The sequence below is a fragment of the Apis mellifera genome, linkage group LG4 (genome assembly GCF_003254395.2).
Source record: "Apis mellifera strain DH4 linkage group LG4, Amel_HAv3.1, whole genome shotgun sequence".
Classification (NCBI taxonomy): Eukaryota; Metazoa; Arthropoda; class Insecta; order Hymenoptera; family Apidae; genus Apis; species Apis mellifera.
The window spans coordinates 7,568,979-7,589,238 of record NC_037641.1 but is presented as its reverse complement, the minus strand read 5'-3'; the positions used below and the strand labels follow the sequence as shown (position 1 = coordinate 7,589,238).

General features: G+C 31.9%; 3 protein-coding genes across 8 annotated transcripts; all 3 read left to right on the top strand.

The window, feature by feature from the left end:
* The first annotated feature begins 115 nt into the window (after positions 1–115).
* Positions 116–2,003, top strand: LOC725011 (cytochrome c oxidase assembly protein COX18, mitochondrial). Of its 3 annotated transcripts, none has more exons than XM_006562690.3 (7): positions 116–203; positions 754–833; positions 909–1,046; positions 1,136–1,283; positions 1,365–1,489; positions 1,573–1,683; positions 1,762–2,003. In XM_006562690.3, the coding sequence occupies exons 2-7, from the start codon at positions 777–779 to the stop codon at positions 1,942–1,944; spliced, it is 762 nt and encodes a 253-aa protein (XP_006562753.1). In that variant the 5' UTR covers positions 116–203; positions 754–776; the 3' UTR covers positions 1,945–2,003. The 3 variants fall into 3 exon arrangements, with proteins under 3 accessions (XP_006562753.1, XP_001120913.2, XP_006562752.1); XM_006562689.3 differs by lacking the exon at positions 116–203 and adding an exon at positions 480–507; XM_001120913.5 differs by lacking the exon at positions 116–203 and having other exon boundaries at positions 306–833.
* Positions 2,004–2,273: 270 nt separating this feature from the next.
* LOC100577725 (probable chitinase 10) lies at positions 2,274–2,824 on the top strand. The gene is made up of 2 exons (XM_003250093.4): positions 2,274–2,430; positions 2,587–2,824. The coding sequence occupies exons 1-2, from the start codon at positions 2,356–2,358 to the stop codon at positions 2,746–2,748; spliced, it is 237 nt and encodes a 78-aa protein (XP_003250141.2). The 5' UTR covers positions 2,274–2,355; the 3' UTR covers positions 2,749–2,824.
* A 2,195-nt stretch (positions 2,825–5,019) lies between these two features.
* LOC724971 lies at positions 5,020–19,736 on the top strand. Of its 4 annotated transcripts, none has more exons than XM_001120871.5 (29): positions 5,020–5,168; positions 6,093–6,464; positions 6,712–7,020; positions 7,115–7,286; positions 7,442–7,714; positions 7,800–7,898; positions 7,957–8,916; positions 9,484–9,633; positions 9,711–10,085; positions 10,167–10,892; positions 11,279–11,370; positions 11,454–11,602; positions 11,820–11,930; positions 12,587–12,931; positions 13,108–13,322; positions 13,511–13,623; positions 13,735–13,879; positions 13,968–14,065; positions 14,194–14,369; positions 14,454–14,740; positions 14,874–15,081; positions 15,178–15,361; positions 16,213–16,425; positions 16,577–16,702; positions 17,318–17,479; positions 17,696–17,845; positions 17,927–18,158; positions 18,352–18,531; positions 18,711–19,736. In XM_001120871.5, exons 1-29 carry the CDS (start codon positions 5,097–5,099, stop codon positions 18,845–18,847), a joined length of 6,831 nt encoding a protein of 2,276 aa, XP_001120871.3. In that variant the 5' UTR covers positions 5,020–5,096; the 3' UTR covers positions 18,848–19,736. The 4 variants fall into 4 exon arrangements, with proteins under 4 accessions (XP_001120871.3, XP_026296176.1, XP_026296177.1 ...); XM_026440391.1 differs by having other exon boundaries at positions 16,577–16,744; XM_026440392.1 differs by lacking the exons at positions 18,352–18,531; positions 18,711–19,736 and adding an exon at positions 18,268–18,317 and having other exon boundaries at positions 16,577–16,744.
* The last annotated feature ends 524 nt before the right edge of the window (positions 19,737–20,260 follow it).

Below are 20,260 nucleotides of genomic sequence, written 5' to 3'. Positions count from 1 at the left end.
ATTTAATTGAAGAAATTTTACAAATTTATAAATTTTATTATTATTTATTTCTATTTATGTATTGTGCATATTCTTAAAAATATGTAATATACATTCTATTTCTAATTAGGAAACATGTAATATTGTTATATTATGTTATTAAATATATTAAAATAATAAATAAAAAATAGAAAGAATTTAACTATATCCTTTATCAAATTGAGGTTAGTTTTTAAACTTAACCTATTCATTGTATTTACGCAATTCATTGTAAACGCGAAAAGAAATACATCCTTTTTATATTTATTCTCAAGTATTAAGTTCGTTGTTATTGTAATATTATGACTACACAAATGTTTAAAAAAACTCTATTGGATTTTAAATACAACAATAATAATTTTATTCAATGTTTTCGTTCTATTTATTATGTTTCCGATGTGCATCTATCTAAAAAATTTTTTTACAATAATAAAATATTAATAAGCTATTTTTCAAATAAACGAAATTTATCAAACATGAAAAATACTTGTATGTATCAGCAAGTACATCCAGAAATCCTTAAAAAACCATTATTATGTAATAAGTATATACCACAAACCATAAGCATTTCTACTAATTCTATCATTATTAATAGTAATAGAAAGTATTCAAATGCAGCTCCTAAAATTATAAATGAAGTTGCTGCATATAATAATGGAATTTTTCAAATGATTTCTGAAAGCTTACCCGTGGAATTGATTACAGAAGTTTTAAGATTGATGCATTATCAAACAGGTTTACCATGGTGGGCAAGTATTATGCTCACTTCAATTATAGCAAGAACAATTATAAATCTGCCATTAAATATACTTGATGTAAGTATTATTATTATTTGATCTTAAATTAATATTCTTTATTTTTTTAAATGTATTATGTAATTTTTATCTCAGGTTCATACAAAAGCAAAACAAGAAAATTTGAAATTTGAATTGAGGGAAATTGCAGAGAAAATACAAAAGAAAGTGCAAAGACAAGCATTATCCTTAGAACTATCTCCATACCGTGCACATTATCTTTTTACACGTGATGTATTTATTTATTCTTTTATGCGTACAAACTAACTTTTTTAATTTACATCAATTTAATTAAAGAATTAATTTTTTATTTTTTATGATAGTTTAATAAGGAACAAAAACAATTATACATAAAAAATAATTGTCATCCATTTAAAAGTGTTGCTATAATATTATTACAAGCACCAATATGGATAAGTTTTTCGGTTGCAGTAAGAAATATATGTTATATGTTGCCTCAAGTAAATACTGGTAAGTAAGACAATTTTCTGTTTTATTTGATATTTTTTTTTTTTTTTGCATTGTAATAAGTTTTAAAAATTTTATTGTTAGCTACTCTCCAAGACTTTAAGGAATTGACTACTGGTGGTTTTGGATGGATAAAAAATCTCATAGATATAGATCATTATTTTATATTACCTTCTCTATTTGGACTTTCAAACTTAGCTATATTAGAGGTATGTATAGAAATATTTATTATATTAAATTTACATAATATTAATATTAATATTATTTTATTAAAATTATACATTTTTTTCAGATAAATCAAGTATTATTTCACGTAAAAGATTCAAAGTTTAGTAGAATTTATAAGAATTTCTGTAGAGTACTTATAATTGGTTTTGTACCATTAATGGCATGTTTGCCATCGGTATGTTATATTTTCAAAAATGAATAATCTACTTTTTTCTAATATTTATTATATTAAATCGCAAATCAAATATTTCAGTGTTTATCATTGTTTTGGGTCACCAATAATTGCTGTGCAATAGTATATAATCTATTGCTTCTATCTCCAAAAGTTCGTCGATTAGGAAAAATACCTAAAACCGATTCTGAACTCAGGCGTCCATATACGGAATTGTACAAACGATTATTAGAGAAATTATATTTAAAGAAATTTTTAGCGTAACCATAATTATATGTTGCTAATGTAATATAGAAATAAAACTGAACATTTCTTTCTTCTCATGCCGAATATATAATTTATTAAAAAAGATAATAAAGAAATAATTATTAATGTATTATTAATAAATATATAAGTGTACGATATTAATTGTAATATTATATATTACGATATTAATTGTAAGATTTATTTCATCTAATGATTGATCCGCACCTTTGATCCTGATAGAACTAAGGTCGTAAAAAGTGTTTATGTTTGATTATGAAAACAGAAATGAAGATGACAAAAAAAATTCACTTCTGGTGATAACGCATTAAATCATATTCTGCATTTATGCTTAGAAGATACGTATATATAAAATTCATTTCATTAGCAAACAACATACTTCAACGAACGGGTTTGAAAGAAACAGAAATCATGGCTAATATCAAGTTTTTCACATTTTTGCTGTGCATCATTCTTTGTGCCAATTTCTTCTGTAAATTAGCGACAGTGCGTATATTTCGTTTTAGTTATCAATTTATTACTAACATTTTAATAATTCGTATATTTGTGATTAAATTTTAATTATAATATGGTCATTCTGTTATTTTATATATATATATCATCTATAATAGATTTATTAATTTATTATTCAATAATTTTTAGGGAGAAGTTTATCCTTATCCAGGCGATTGCTCAAAATATCAGCATTGTGATAATAGTGGTTGTTTTATTCTAAGTTGTGGCGCAGGAACCGAATTTAATCCAAATATTGGTACTTGTGATTATCCTTTGGCAAATCGGGGAGACTGTAGTAATCGATATTAAAATTTTAGAACACAATTAAAAAGTATATTCATATATAATTATGTAAATAATATATCTAATAAATATGTTAATTTCATTTTAAGATTTTATAAATAATCATAATAGAATTGTTATCAACATTCCCAATCCTGACACAAGTAAAATCGTAAAAAATTATTCGTCTTATTTTATATGTGATTAATTAGAAAATCAGAAATGATGATTATGAAGAAATTCATAATATCTAAATATTTTTATAGCATTCATCATTTTTCTCCTTTATTTTTCGAAGATACTGTAATAAAATTCATTTCATTAAAAAACAAAGCAGATTTTAAAAAACAAATTGAAAATTACAAGAATAAGTTGCACAATTATAAGAAAAATTGTCATAAAATCATGGTTAGTATCAAATTTTTTGTATTTTTGTTGTGTATTATTTTTTGTATCAACTTTTGAAATAATAACCGACCATATATTTTAATTATACAATATAATTTTTATTTTACACTTTTACAAATTTTATTTTTGTGATATTTATTATGTAATTACTCGATCATTATAATTTATGATATGTTTAAATAAATGAAATTTACGAAATTTATATTATTATATAATATTATATAGTATTATCATTATAGTTTAAAATTCTACAATAAGGATTTTTTGTAACAATTGTTTAAATTTTGTTTAAGTTCTCGTCTTTCTGTTAAAAGAAAATAAAAAAATTTTATTAAAAACTGTTATTCCTAGAAGAAATATTATCGTAATATTATTCTTTCAATGAATATCAATTGCTATTTAATCATGAATAACTCAACATTGGTTGCTGCTCACAAAAAGTGCTGCAACAATGTAGAAACGATCTTCATTCATGTGTCAAGCAAATCATTTAGTAAAATATTCTGAAAAAAGAAGACATTAAATAAATAATTTTATCATTTATCCATTCATTAAAAATTTTTATGCTGTCCATTTAACTGCGATAATTTATAATTACATTAAGTATAATGCGTTGTTATATTATAACAAATATATATCAATCAGTTTTGCATGCGAAAAAATGACATTTCGATCATTAATCTTATTGTGTGTATTTTGATCGTTTCCAGTGCTAAGAAAGTGAAAGTGGTAAACATATGAATATAAACGATATCTGGTTTATATGACCGATCCAATTCGATTTTTTCTATCGCGAAAATCGTGCATATTTTCACATTCTCGCACATTTCTACTATCGGTAATTGCTCTTGAGATCAAAAGCTATTTTAGAATATTATCTATCGTCCATTTTTTACTAATTATTTACTTTTATATTACTTCTAGATTACTGTGTAATATCAAAAATTAACTTTCTTTTATTTTCAATTCTATTACAATTCGATTCATTATAATTTTATATAAAAGATTGGAATTAAATCGAGGAGAAATATTCTTTATCTTTTATATTCAATTGTGATGTTTCTATCATCCTCCACATTCGTTCACAGGAAGAATTCGAATTAAGGGGATTGCAAAAAATAGTTGGTATGCTGGTCTGTATAGTGCAACGGAGAAAATTATTTATCCAAGAAGCACGCAGCCTCTTCGTTCATTCTTTTTCTGACTTCGTTCATCGACGAAGAATATTTTTTGAAAAAAAAAAAAAATCTTTTTTCAGATCGTGTCGTTCAATCATTCATCTATTTATCATGCATGCACGAAAATATATAACATAAAAATAACGAGATCACGAAGAGAACTAAGATATTTTCCTTCGATTGTATCATTCATCCATTTCTCGCATTTAACAACAAAACAAATATAACGTAACAATAATAATAAAATCACGAAGAAAGTGAATCATCGTGCGTGGAATCTCTTATATATCTCGTTTCTCGTTCCAACTACTCGAATGTTTTCAGCTGCCTCTTTATCAGATCCCAGGGTCTGATTGTTGTCAACGAGGGCCAATTTGTTCTCTTCGGAGTCAATTGGCAAACAGTTCTGTGTGCATTCGTTTTATTAACGTGTTGATAAAACCACGCTCGCCTCTCTTCCTTCCACCAAATGAGATCCTCTTCCAACGATCCCATTCTCTCTCTCTCTTTCTCTCTCTCGTCTTTTTTTCCTCGAAACAGTTTAGATCATTCGTCTTCTTGACTCGTCCGTCTCGCGTCAGCCTCGTGAGTCGATTTCTTTTTCCGGGAGACGATCTCGACCCTCGACCTCCATGACTGATAACCCCTTTCCATTCTTCGTAGCATCTTTCTCATCCGAAGGAGGCCCGTATCTACAGCTTTCTCGGTAAGTACGCGATCGTGATCAAACGACGGTTTCATTAGGAAAAACCAGATCATCCAGCCGCGATAGAGGCAGTATAGTCGAGGATGATGTCGCGGTATACCGGTCGTTCCCTCGTTGTCGTTGCTCTTTGTCTATGTTTCGTCGTCGTCCACGCGGTACGTGATTTCCACTCTTCTTATTGCTCTTTCACACCGGAAGAGTTACGTGGTTTCTTCTTTGGTTACGTGGTTTCAACAACCTGGCGGGAAGATTTGTTTAAGGATTGATGATGGCTGGAATTGATGATGAGAAAGATTTACCTTTATTTCGATCTCTTTGAATGTTGATCTGAATTTTAATTCTTGATGTTTTTTTTTCTTGATGCGGTGAATTTTTTTTCTTTTTTGATGATTTTGCTTTCAGGGAAGATTTCTTTGTGAATGTTTGTGTTGCGTGATGATGAAAATGTTGATCGAAGAAGATGAGCGACAGTTTTGTCGAGTTTTATGGATATCATGGTTTTTTTAATTTATAGAGAATGATTTAATAGGGGAGGGAGGGATTTTATTAATTAGGGATGAAATTTGTGAAGTTTTGGTAATTGGATTTGGTTTTGAGCGAATTGTTGATTATTATTAAATCTTCTACGTAGTAACTGTTTTTCGTTCCTAATTGTGATCGTCGGAGAAGTATCTTATTAATATTTATTAACTAGATAAGCGCTGATAAGGTGGACGATAAAAGAATATGGTCTGAAATAATTAAAGCAGAAAAATTGGTTATATGTGTAGGTTACTTTCGATAATGATTTTCAATGATTCTCTTTGTTTGTATCGTTGCTTGTTTCTGTGATTGTAAAGTATATAAGAAATTTAGTATATACATATATGTGTACAACAATATTATTATTTTTAAACATTTGTTTAAAAGTATCATGTGTTTTTTTTTTCTCATTCAAAATTAAATTGTTGATTCAAATCAATTTAAAAATCTATCATCATTCTTTGTAATTCTATGTCATACTATCAGAATTTAAGTACATTTTAAGTATCTTTTATCTATTCACTTTTCTCAATTTTTTAATTTACACAATAATTTAGATCTATGATCCGAAAGAATCGACAACAAAACCGCCAAAACGAAGAGAACCAGTGCTTCCTTGGTATTCACCTGGTCCAGTCGATTCCAAAGAAGATCTATCACGTTCTGCAAAATGGCAAGTGGATTCAGATTACCCGATTCCTCGAAAACCGTACGTAATAGAGGCTGGGACGAAAACTTGGAGTCCTTGGAAAAAGAACAAGGGAAGCGAGATCGAGCAGAGGACAGAAATCACGAGAGATTCTCAAAGCGCGATAAATTTTGAGCAAGATGACAATCTTTCTTCGAAGAGCAATGACCAACAGAAAAATGAACAAATAGGGATAAAGAGGGATGAAGAGTTTTACGAGGGAGTACCCGCTGACAGCACGGTAATTATTTATTTGAAAATTTGTTATAAATAATTTTACGCAAATATTAATTTTATCTCAGATTTTATTTCAAAAAGTTAAAAAACATTATTTCGATTACGTTTATCTCGAACGTTAATTGTGATAAAGTTAAACTTTATTAATATTGGATATTTCAGTATCTACTTTGTTGAAACTTTTCCTCCTCGATAACGATAAAAACGATAAAAATATAATTTTTCTTAAGATTTTTACTTCACTTTTCCAGAAACCTCGCGAAGAAAAAATTCTTGTTTCAACGGAAACGAAATGGACAGTGGCTCGATATGACTCAAAGCACGGTGTTCAATGCCCGGAATTCGATTCTACTGGACAATTCGTATATCCCCCGGATTGTAAATTTTTCGTGAATTGTTGGAAGGGCAGAGCTTTCGTTCAAGCATGTGCTCCTGGTACATTATTCAATCCAAACACGTTGGAATGCGATTTCCCTCAAAAAGTGAAATGCTATGGCGAGGAAATTAACAATTATTATAATTTTCCAACGACCGAGCGTTTAGATTCTTCCAGGCTGCAGGTATAAACTTAATTAGTCATTAATTGAAGTTAATTTGGTTCTTAACTTATTGTATATTTACAAAATATTTCTTGTTGCGTGTAAATTTCAACAGGAGCCAAAATGTCCGCCTCATGTAACGGGATTGATAGCACATCCCTTGGATTGTACAAAATTTTTACAATGTGCTAATGGAGGCACGTACATAATGGACTGTGGTCCTGGCACCGTGTTCAACCCTGCTGTTATGGTTTGTGATTGGCCACACAATGTAAAGGGTTGCGAAGGTAACAAAATATTCATAATAATTAAAATTATATGTGTAATTATGCGATACATTGAAAATTTTATGGAATATTCAAATTTATTCTATTTAGTTTTTTATTTATATAAAGACATAAATTATATAATAATTTATTGATATCACATTCTTTTAATATAGATGCCTTGAAATCTGAAGAAGAGACGACAAAACCATTCGTTCCTCCTGATTACGAGGATCACGATGGAAGATTGCAATACGAAAAGCCTCAAGCAAAGAAAATTACCTGTCCCGATGATTACACAGGATTGTTACCGCATCCAGAAACATGTAAAAAGTTCCTTCAATGCGCGAATGGTGGGACATTTATCATGGATTGTGGTCCTGGTACTGCTTTCAATCCTAGCATCTCTGTCTGTGATTGGCCATATAATGTCCCTGGTTGCAAGGAAGGTAACTATTAATAAAGGGTGATATAATAAAAAGCACGAAGACTCTTCTGCTCTACTTAATCCTAATTTCACGAATTTCAATCTAGATAAGCAACAACCGGTCGATACTTCCTTCAAACCTTGGCCATCTCACAATTCTTCCCATTCAAGAACTTGGCATCACAAACACAACCACACGTCACAAGGTAATTAGAAACCAGATTGCGCATCAACCGCACTACGTTTCAACCATGTTTCATTTAGGAAAGGATTGGGATCCTTTAAAACCGACATGGAGGCCAATCTTGAAGAGGCCAAGCTCTCGAATTAATTGGAACGATACGTCGGATTCAAATCCTCCACAGCCACAATGGCCTCATCGTGGCCACGGATCAAATGATCGAAATTATAACGATAGATCCCATCATTATCATCACCATCATCATTTTCATTCACCAACGCATGATCCCAAAGACACTGAAGCGCAACAACCTGTTCCTTCTTTCCATCAACCGCATCATCAAACATCTGGAAACCAGGGAGTCGAAAATTGGCATTCGAATCACGGCCATCATCACGAACATCATCATTATTATCACGGTAGGCCTCAAGATAGATCGGAGATTATTGTTCCCAGTAATCCTTGGACAGACGAAGAAATCGATCAACAGTCTAGATTTGACACGAGAAAAGATCACGAAGGTAGTCTCAATCAAGGATTCGATCATCGTGGTACTCAAGATAGGCCTGAAACTGTTCCTTCTAATACTTGGACAGTGGAAGAAACTGGTCAACAGGCTCAAAGGCCCACTTTTGACATGAAAAAGGATACTTTTAACGAGGAATTCGATCATAGAGATACTCAAGATAGACCGGAAACTGTTGATACTTGGACAGTCAAAGAAACTGTACAAGAAGCGCAAAGGCCTAGTTTTGGTGAATTGTTCAAAGACAATGTTCCATGGAATAAAGATAATGATCAAGAATCCGCATCTAATAGACAGGAAAGGATGGGTCCTGGATTTTCGCAGGCAGGATTTGATGAAACCTCGATTTATGCTAATAATCGTAATTATCAACCAGTGGATAACTCGAGATTCGACACGCAGATTGCAGGCAACAGAAGAATTTGGAATCAAACCAGATTGACGGAAAATGGTTTCAGTAATTGGAATCAACAGGGACGAGAACAGATGCCAAATCAAAATCGACGTTGGGATCAAGGTGATTTTTTAATTTTTCTTTTTTAAATTTGATGGATCTTGCGTTTATGCGATTAAGAAAAAATCGAAAGGATTAAATTTAGAATTGATATTTGGAAATTTTAAACAATTTTCTTAATGAGAATTTATTAAAATTCTATTTGCTGGTTATAAAGCATGTTTGCATTGAATAAAAGACTGGCATACATAGCTTGAAGCATGAGGTTTATCGTTCTAATAGCACGTTATGTTGCATGCATGAGCATGGAAAATTAATTTTTACGCAAATGGGATTTATATAGAAAAATTCTACAGTCTGAAAATGTAAAAATGTCTTTTTTGACAATTTTTTCTACAAATTGAACTGTAAGTAAAATTATATAACAAAAATAATCAGTCAAACGCATTATAATCTTCATTTTGGACAAATCAAGATGTTGATTACCAGCAGAACAGGTAAATACTTTGAAAAATTACAACAAAATTTATAAATTTATATATTTGTATCATTTTATTGGATTTTAAAGATTTTATTTTTCTGATATAATATAAAATGCAATAAACAATTTTAAAAATTGATCATTTTCAGATCCTGTTAACAAGGATGACAAATTCTATGAAGGAAAATTTAGACCTAATATTTATCAAAGTACAGCTGATAGACAAGCAGATTCTAAGTTAGATACGTGGGCATCGAAAACGAACATTTTTCAGCATTCTAAAGGCCAATTTGGATCAGGTATTGCGAATTAAAGACTCATTCATCACGAATTATATACTTTACATATACTTTTCTTTTATTAATTTTCGTTACAGGAGTAAAAAATACAGCATTTAATTCAACGAAGATTAATCCAAATGGTATAAACGCGAATATAAATGGTACAAGAGGTCATTTCATCACAAAAGAAATCGAAGTGAATCAAGGCCACTCGAAAATGAGAACTTACAGACCAAACGATCTCCCAGGTCTGAATGAATTCAACAAAAGTGATAGAAATATCTATGTCGATTCCCGAACAAACGTCGATAACATACCACTTACGGTTCTTCAACCACCACCCATTACTTCTGATAATCATCCCTCTGGATCGAACAATATCCTACGCAATAATTCTTTTGGACATCGAACTCACAGGTATCATTGGACATACAACTCTTCCGCGAATTCTGGAAATTTGTCACCCTCTGGTAATATTTATTTTCAATTGTCGCAATTTTATTTATCACAATTTCATTCAATGATAATCTAAATTATTATTATTTTCTCAGGTAATTATAACAATCGTGTACTCGTGCCGTCACGGGAACTTCAACCACCATATCCATCCCTTAACAAGTCTCTGGTCCCTCCATTTCTATCAAATTTCTTAAAGTATTCTCCAATACCATCCCCCGATTTGCAACCACCAGATGACCACCAGTCTACGAATAAATTTTCTATCGGTTGGCAATTACCAAATGACCCAATCGAACGCGAGTTGCCAACTTACGAGAATCGAAACACTTTTCAACCATCGAGTCAATTGGTTCCTCCGATTTTCGAATTGAACGTAAGTGGCCGATATCCAAACGTTCCATCGACAAATCTCGAACCACCTGACCAAGAATTCGATAGTTTCTTCAACGATTCCGTCGTCAATAACGCGACACGAGAGATTCCGTCTTTGACAATTCCACCAAGGAAAAGATTCGCCAACACCACCGAGAGTTCCGAAAACAGTGAAATTTCTACGACCGATCCAAACGTGCCCACCGTGTGGATAGATTACGAAAACTCTTCGACGATCGAGCATCCGGATATTGTCGAGCCTGCTTCCGAGGAATCTGAAGCCGTAGAATCCGTGGACGTGTTGAGCGACAAGAAAGAGTGGAAGCCTGTACTGGTTTTTAAAAATGTGACTGAAACGACCACGAAGGCTTCTGTTATCATGAAGATCGATAAGAAGAACGTGGATGTAGATCTTTTCAATGTAGACGCTGCCCCTTTCGCGAAAGGTAAGTCTAATGTTGGTTTCTGATTTTCACGTTGTGGTCGTTTATTATCTGTAAAGGTATCGACGAAGTACAGGTAAGATTCTCTCTCTTATTTCTTTTGCATAATTAATTGGCTTTTGGCATGTTTTTGGAAACTTATTTGTTAATCATGGGCTTGAAATAATGAATAATGATTAGACTGTGGACATTTGTGTCCAAATCTCTATTAGTCTAATGATCAAATACAAATTTAATTTCGTAATTTCATAATAGTATTGATAAGTGATTTGTTTAATTGCTTTGTGAAATTAAATATTAGAAATAAATTACTAAATACTTGTAGAATATTTTACCTATTATTTTTTGATATTTTAAAGTTTGTTTCTAAATGAGAAAAATGTTTACAGAGGATCCACCATTTCCATCGTATTATATACCACCAGTGGAACCATTAGATCATTCCAAGAAGACTGTTATGCCAACACCAATTTCCGGCCAGGTATGAATTTGTAAAATAAATAATTGTTGTTCTGACGTTGTAAATAATTTCTTTATTAAGTTTCGCTGGTGAAATTTCTCTAGGTGATACGACTTAGAGGAGGGTCTGGACCTCACGATGGATATGTAGAAGTTCAAGGCACGAATCCCGGTTGGGGAATCGTTTGTGACTCGAGAAATGGTTGGACCTTAAAAGAAGCACATGTCGTATGCAAACAGCTTGGATATACGAGGTACTTTAAATTTATTCCAATTTCATATTAAATTTCAAATTTTAAGATAGTAAGAATTAGAAGTTCTGTATAAACTTGTATTAATTTAATTTTAAGAAAATGAAGATTAGATTTTTAATTTTAAGACAAAGAATTTTACGATATTATTGATTAAATTTATTTTGGATACTTGATGGAAATATACTAAGGAAAGAAAATTCCTTCAAATTTTTCACAGGGGCGCCGAGATGGCTTGGCAAGGGAGAAATGGTCGAAATGGCATGCCAACTTGGATAGCCGCAAATTCTGTCTCGTGTCAAGGCGACGAGGATAAATTTCAATCGTGCAAGTAAGACGCCACGTATCAATGACAATGTCTTTTTACAGATAAAGTTTTGATATGAAATGACGTTAAAACAACAATCAAAGCAAACATTGCATAAATTATCCAGATAATTATCACACGTTAAGAAACACGTTATTAAGAAATGTCGGGCTGAATTAAAAAATTTTACTTCTTTCGAGACAAAATTATTTTAAGAAATCGTTCTTACGCAATGTTCAACAAACGTACACATTTCGTCACGATCCTCTTCTCATGATTTTTTTTAATACGTGGAATGAATGTTTTATTGCGTTAAGAAGTTTTTTTTCTTTAAATATAGTATGATAAGTCATGATGCAATTATAATGCAACTATGATGCAATTTGCATACACTCTGATATTATCCATTGATATATATTTCTCTTTAATTATACTGATATATTCATATATTTCAATTTTTCATTTGAACTAGAATTGTCTCCAAAAATTCCTTAAATTTGGATATTATTTATCCTCTTCAGTTTAAAATTTTCCAATATTAAAAAGAAAGCATAATCATCTGCAATTATTTTTATAAAATAATTTTACAAAATATTTCTATAATTTCTGCAATTGCTTCTACTATTAATTTCTCTTATTATTGAAGTCTCTTCAATATTATTTCATTTATAATCTTGCAGATTCACACATGTGCAAGAGTGTCGAGTGGAAAGGGACGCGATTGGAGTAAGATGCGCTCTAAATCGGGTCGCCAACTGTCGCAAGGATGAAGTACCACACGAAGAACAATGTTACCATTTGGCGGAGGCAGAGAGCGGTTTGAACCATCAGGAAGCATTGGATTATTGCACGAATAGGGATTCGAGACTCTTAGATATCACGAGCCAGGCGGAAAACAATTTCATCTCTGAGTGGTTGGTTCAAAAGCAACCAGAAATCGCCTCGATTATGACTTCCGGTGTTGGTTTCACCACCATGGGTCATACCTTGTGGATCTGGGAAGATTCCTCCCGTACGAAATTTAGGTAGATCGTTGTACGAGTTTTCTTTTTTCAAAATTTTTAAGAAAATATATCATTTTATGTCAAAATGGAGAATAACGATTGTAGAAATCATACCTGTTGTTCCTGTTCCTAAAATTAATGATATTTATTGTTGCTATGATAATATGTTTATCAGTATATCAATCAATTGCAATTAGGTTTACCAAATGGTGGCCAGGTTGGATGGAAGATAATAAACAACCTCCATCCGTGGGTACCCGCCCACGTTGTATCGTAATGAAGAGGAAATTTCCATGCCACGAAAGACCAGACTCGATTTGCGTTGCTGATTACTTCTTCTGGGACGCTGAAGATTGCGCTTCCTCCAATAAAGGCCACTCTTTCATTTGCAAGAGGCCCTATGACGACATCGGTGCGAATTTTATACTTTGATCAGCATTATTTTACCATAATTGGCTCCTTTATCCTCATTGATACTTTATATCTAAAAATGAACGAAAATTTCCATGCATTTTCACTTAAAAAGGATACTTGCTATACTTTGAAAATTTGAAAAGAATACAAAAAAATTTAAAAGGATGTATATTCATCTTTTTTCAGGTTGTATTTATGGGAAGGGAAGTCAATACGCCGGAAACGCGAGTATAACAGCTTCGGGGAAAGATTGTTTATCATGGGGAGACGAGAAAGTCGCTTATCCACTTGAAATAAATGTTAGTTCTCGAATTACTTATATTTTTCCACTTTTCTTCTAATTGGAAAAGAAGAATTTTTTAAATGCTGAATTATCTATGAAACAAAAAAAAAGTAAATGTCATCTTTAGGTCGTTAATCGAGAAATAAGAGAAAAATTGAAAAACCACAATTACTGCAGAAATCCGAATCCGAACAGAGAGAACAGGCCATGGTGTTTCACGGGACCACGTGCAGAACGTGAACATTGTGATATTCCACCTTGTGGAAATATAGGTATACAACAGAAAGAAGAGACTTTTTTAAATTCTAATTTTTATCAGTATTGTTTGTATCAATCGTGCAATTATTTATTATTACTCAGGTACTCAAAGGCGTTCGGTGAGTCAATGCAAACCTAAACATTTCGAATGTTTACCAGGAGAATGTATTCCATCGCCATGGGTTTGCGATGAAGAAGAGGTAAAGTTTAAACGGAAAATTTATAGGAAAAAAAGTAATCTAATTCGAAAGAAAAACAAAGAAAATCTTACGTTAAATAATGAACAAAAATCATGAATGAATTTTTAATGTATTTTTAAAATTTTAAGGATTGTACGAACGGGGCGGATGAGAGAGATTGCGTCTCGCACATGTACCTCTTCAAAAAATACTCGAAGCAGAAATTAGAGGGATATGACGTTGAAAAGTGGTTGAACACACCATTGAAGACGTGTGCTCTCAGATGCAAAGAGGCCGATTTCATTTGCCGATCTTTTGCGCATAAGTAAATAGATCATTATTCGTAGATTGTTATAAATTGAAAAATAAAAAAAAGAATAACTTCTAATAAATTTGATTGATTTTTCAGAGCTATAGAAAACATTTGTCTTCTGAGCGACAGTAATATAGGAATGACAGGAAAGTTGAAACCCAGCACGGAATTCGATTATTACGAGATGAAGGACAGGAGCATGAACTGCGAAGGAATGTTCGTTTGTGAAAATCAAAAGTGCATAAATCAAAGCCAAGTGTGCAATGGAAAAAATGATTGCCACGATCGGAGCGACGAGAATGTTTGCACTGTAGAAAATTTGGATTACGAGATTCGGCTGGCTGGTTCAGATTACAATAACGAAGGAAGAGTTGAAGTCAAGAGTAAGTAAATTACTGAGCGACGATGAAAATCAGAGAAGATTGAACTCTTTAAATATAATTCCAAAAAAATGGCGGAATATAAACGAAGATCGAAAATCTGTTTCGTTCGATATGACGTTAAGAATATTTGCAGTTTTGGGAATTTGGGGACAAGTGTGCGACGATGGTTTCGGAATGATCGATGCCGATGTTATTTGCAAAGAGCTCGGTTTCGTTCTTGGCGCTTTGGAAGTGAAACCAGGAGGCTTTTATGGAAATATGGATCCGTCGACAAGATTTATGGTCGATCAATTAAGATGTCGAGGAAACGAAACTTCCTTACGCGAATGCGACTTTGAAGGGTAATTTCAGTAAAAATGTTAAATAAAAAGTACAAAACTTTCGCCTTGTAAATGTAATTATAAAATAATTTCTGAAACACGTTCCATTCTTTACAGTTGGGGGGTTCACGATTGTCAACCGGAAGAAGCTGTAGGTATCGTTTGCAAGACCGCAGTCAATACTTGTCCAGATGGTCAATGGAAGTGTGACAACAGCCCGATGTGTATTTCGACTGCGTTTATATGCGACGAGGTTGTCGATTGTCAAGACGGTTCAGACGAGAGCCCCGAGCATTGTAACGTGAGCAACAAAAACTAGAATAATCGCACCCAATTAGACAAAATTAGATAACAAGATTTTTAAAAAATATTGAAATACATAAATTTTCACTTTCGAAACCGCATTCCACTATTCAAAACTTTTCATATAACATAAACCATAAAATATTCTTTAGAAAAAATAAAGAAATTCATTTATACTTATTCGATAGATAAAAGAAACCGTGCTCTTTAAAATCCATTTTGTTTCATAACGATATCTCAATTCGTTTCCCAGATATAAGCTCGAATTATAATGCACGAAAATATATAATATGAATGGGGTTTAAAACCTTCAAGACTGTGACCTACTTTTTTTCCTGGAAATATATACGCACGGTAGTGGTAAAAAAAAAAAAAAAAAATGCCGAGTCATCGTCTACCGTTGACCCACGCACGTAGGATAGGTTAGTGAAAGCGCACGAGTGAGAACGTTGCCAAAAGCGAGAGGCAAGACGCGATTGCCGAAAATTACGTTTCGCTTTGAATCGCTATATCTCCGGAACGGGATATGATATCGATTTGAAACAAAAAGCATTTTAAAGGGGAAGGTTTTCTGCTCCCTAAAACGTCCCTAGTATCTCGTTATAACTATGTGCTTGGAACTGAAAGACGATCGAAAAATAAGTTTAAATGGATATATGAAAAGTTTGAAATGAATCAATTTTGAATAATTCAATGAATTAAAGTATGAATTAAGTATACGTTTCTTGGAATAATATGTGATGTTTCGGTGATTTATTAAGTCTGGAATTAGGTGGAATTTTTCGGTTCGGATAATTTTTGAGGATTGGAAAAAAAATGAGATTGAAATGTGATTGAATATTATTTTAGGTACCGTTTGAGATACGTTTGGCAAATGGAAATACGGCTTACGAGGGAAGGATCGAAGTTCGTCATCATGGCGTGTGGGGTACCGTTTGCGACGATGATTTCTCGAATGCAGCTGCTACGGTGATTTGCAGGTCTTTAGGATTCAATGGGCGTGCTCTGGCAAAGAAAGATGGATATTTTGGACCGGGAGAGGGGCCCATATGGCTCGATGAAGTAAGTTTCATCGCGGTTGAAAAACATAGCATTGTTAACGATACGTGTATACGTCCTTTGAAATGATCTAAGATCGAAAGAAGTTTCATTTGCACATCGCATTCCTGCGGGTTCGGTGTTAATTAAATCGGAATTTATTCCTCGAACCAAGGTTTTCTGCTATGGAAACGAGACTCAGCTGAATCGATGCGAGCACAACCATTGGGGTGAGCATAATTGCAATCACGAGGAGGACGCAGGTGTGATTTGTACACCTGGAGATGTTAACGATTCCAAGGTAAATCGAAACATTCCCTCTCGATGGAGGGATAGTTTAATTGTAAGTTAAATCGTAATTTTTTTGGATTTATATTTAATCAAATCTTATATATAAATCTTAGATAAATAGCTGTGATGCGAACAAATTGAGAATTAGGGGATTAATTTGTCATTCAATAATTTGAAATAAAATCCAAGATTAATTTTATATTAAAACAATTTTAAGAAACGTACGAATATATATTGATTGAATATTAAAAAATATATAAGAGTAATTCACAGTCATCATTATCGATCAGTTAATTGGTTAATTAAACTTAATTCAAGAATAAAATTTATTTTGATATAACATTTGTATATGTATGTGTGTATATATAAATATAGATATACAAAGAGAAAAGAATACATTAAATATTATTAAGCAATTTAATCAACTGCTATGTTGTAATAGTAAACTATCGATATAGATTTGTAAACAATCGATAACACAATCAATCTTAGTTCAATAAATGATCAACTTGCGCAAGATTGACTTGTTTACTTCAGTCCTTAACCCTGGCCGCATCCCCCTTCCCCATTCTCTAATCTATGAATCTAATTCTCTAATCTACAGTTATCGAATAAATAATTGCAGTTCAAATGGGAGATACCGCCTGAGATGCCGCAGAAGAACATCAATGATATACTTCCGACCAATTGCGGCAGACGATTCAAAGATTTCAACGAGGACGAGGATCTGATATTTCAAAAAGTGGTGCGAGGTAACATTGCACCCAAGGGCTCCTATCCATGGCAGGTGAATCAGATATTTCTTTTTTCTTTTTTTTTTTTAATTTTCCTTCTTTTTCTTACTTAATCTCTTTCAGAGAATTTTCTAGATTGTTTTCTACATTGAACGTTGAAATCTTTATATTAACAATATAATAATTAATTACGGCAGGATATTTTTAAATATTCTTCTTCGCTTCTGTTTTTTAAAATTTTTTTTTAATTTCGTTCTCAATACTTTCAGGCCAGTATTCGCGTACGAGGGTACAGTAAATCAAATCATTGGTGTGGGGCAGTGATTATTTCTCCTTTGCATGTGCTCACCGCTGCACATTGTTTGGAGGGTTACAATAAGAAAACTTATTTCGTTCGTGCTGGTGATTACAATACGGAGGTAAATTGATATTCAGATCAATATTTAAAATATTATTGAGACATTTAAGAATTTAAGAATTTGTTTTTAAAATATCTTTAGATAGACGAAGGGACGGAGATCGAGGCCAACATCGAGGATTATTACATTCACGAAGAGTTTCGTAAAGGCCATCGAATGAACAACGATATCGCACTGGTATTGTTAAAAGGGCGAGGAATACCTCTTGGAAAGAATGTTATGCCAATTTGCCTGCCATCCGAGAGAATCGAGTATCCAGCAGGTCTTAATTGCACCATCAGCGGATTTGGCAGTATCGAGACTGGAAAATCAAGTAAATGGCTCGTTAAACATATTAATTTATCAATTGGATCCAGATCAAAATTAGATTAATTTTATTTTTTATATTTCATTATATTTTTCTCATTTCAACGGATGATCAGCTTTTCAAGAAGGAAAGTTGAATAAACTTTTATAAGTTTGAGAATTCTCCTCGAAGTTATTATATGATGTTGCTCGTTCTATAGCTCATTCCAAAGATCTAAGATACGGTTGGATACCGTTATTAGATCAGTCCGTGTGTCGTGCCGGACATGTTTATGGCGAGCGTGCAATCAGTGATGGAATGGTCTGCGCCGGATATCTTAATGAAGGTATTGACACCTGTGACGGAGATTCTGGAGGTCCATTGGTGTGCTTGCACAATGGTAACGTAACAAAATTGACTTCAATTAATTAAATTTAATTGAATTTAGTTACTTTGATACAAAACTAAATATATTCAAAATTGATATATTTTAAATAAATCTAAAAAATAATAAAATAAAACTAAGTAGCTCAATATTTTGATAATAATATTTTTTCGTTTTATTTTTCTCGAATATAGGCGTTTTCACGTTGTACGGCCTTACCAGTTGGGGACAACATTGCGGAAAAATGAATAAACCTGGTGTTTATGTCCGAGTTTCTTACTATAGACAATGGATCGATAAGAAAATAAAAATTTCCCTCGAAGGGAAATAAAAAATATTTTTCTAAAATCGTGATGTCGATCTTATTGAAAAATAATGACATCTATGACGTACAAATTTTTTTATTACTTATTTACACATTAAGTCATAGATTAACGTGCAATTATTTTTTTAAAATTCATCATATTTTTCTAGATATAAAATCATTAGATTGGATTATGGATATTTATGCGTTCATAGAAAATTTAATTTTTTAAGTAATTAATAAGTAGATAATATAATAATATACAGAATATAAAATGATAATATAATATGATAAAGACACGATGATAAAGTCTCGTATCACTATGGAATGGCTTTTCACGATGAGCTATAAAGTTTAAGGGGTTAAAAATGTAAAAATGTACAAACTGTATATATAAGGAATGTATAAAATATCCAAAGACTATGGTATAATACTTAATACACGAAACAAATTTTTATGTAGGTGCTATTTGCTCAGTTATGTTCCTTAAAATGTTCCATAAATATCCACAGTCTAGTTATTACCTGGATAATCATCATTAACTATGGAAGTGTTATTAGTTATTTAACGAGTATATAGCATGTTTAATAAAGAATTTTTACAATTATTTGTATAATTTTAGTGGTTACTTTATTGGTAGGAGAAAAAAAAAGGAAATTGAAATGAAAAGTTAACTTACCTTTGCAAATTCAAAATTGATGAGTGCAAATTTGAAAAAACACACTTTGAAGAAACGTCCATTAATTTGTAGTTTATTTCGTAAGACATCATCGTTTCTACAATAATTGTAATTGTTGTCTTGTCGCTGTTACATGTTTGAGCCTATTTATGTACAATAGTCCCAACATACTCGATCGGATGAAAACGAAAATCGCTGTGAAACGGAAATTTTCGACATTTTTTTTTTCTTCTTCTTCTTACAATAAAAATCGACATACAAACGATGCGACGAAGATAAAAAAAGAAAAATGGGAAATGACAATTACTGTAATCTACGACGTATTTGCAAAAATTTGTATAACATTAGTACGAAATCGTTGTACATAATCTATTCGGGCTACAACAATCGACAACTGGACCATCCGTAAACAACTTTTGTTATATTGACTTAAGTTGCAAAGTTGGCAGTTATTCGGTTATATGGATTTTCTCCTTGTCTCAAAAACTCTTTGTACGCTAAAAATTGTTAAATTGTTTGTAAAAAAAAAAAAAAATGATTGAATGATAAAATATTATAAAGAAAAATTGAAAGATTCGTAACAAAAAATATATTTGTCATTTTGATTGAGGACAAGTAATTTTTTTTTGTAGCAATGTATAATTAATATTAAAAAAAATATATATAAATTAAACAATAAAATGTAAAAAGAAATATTTCTCGAAAATATATTTCTGTCATTGTGCCAATTGTGCGATTTTTTATATGTAATTTTTTATATT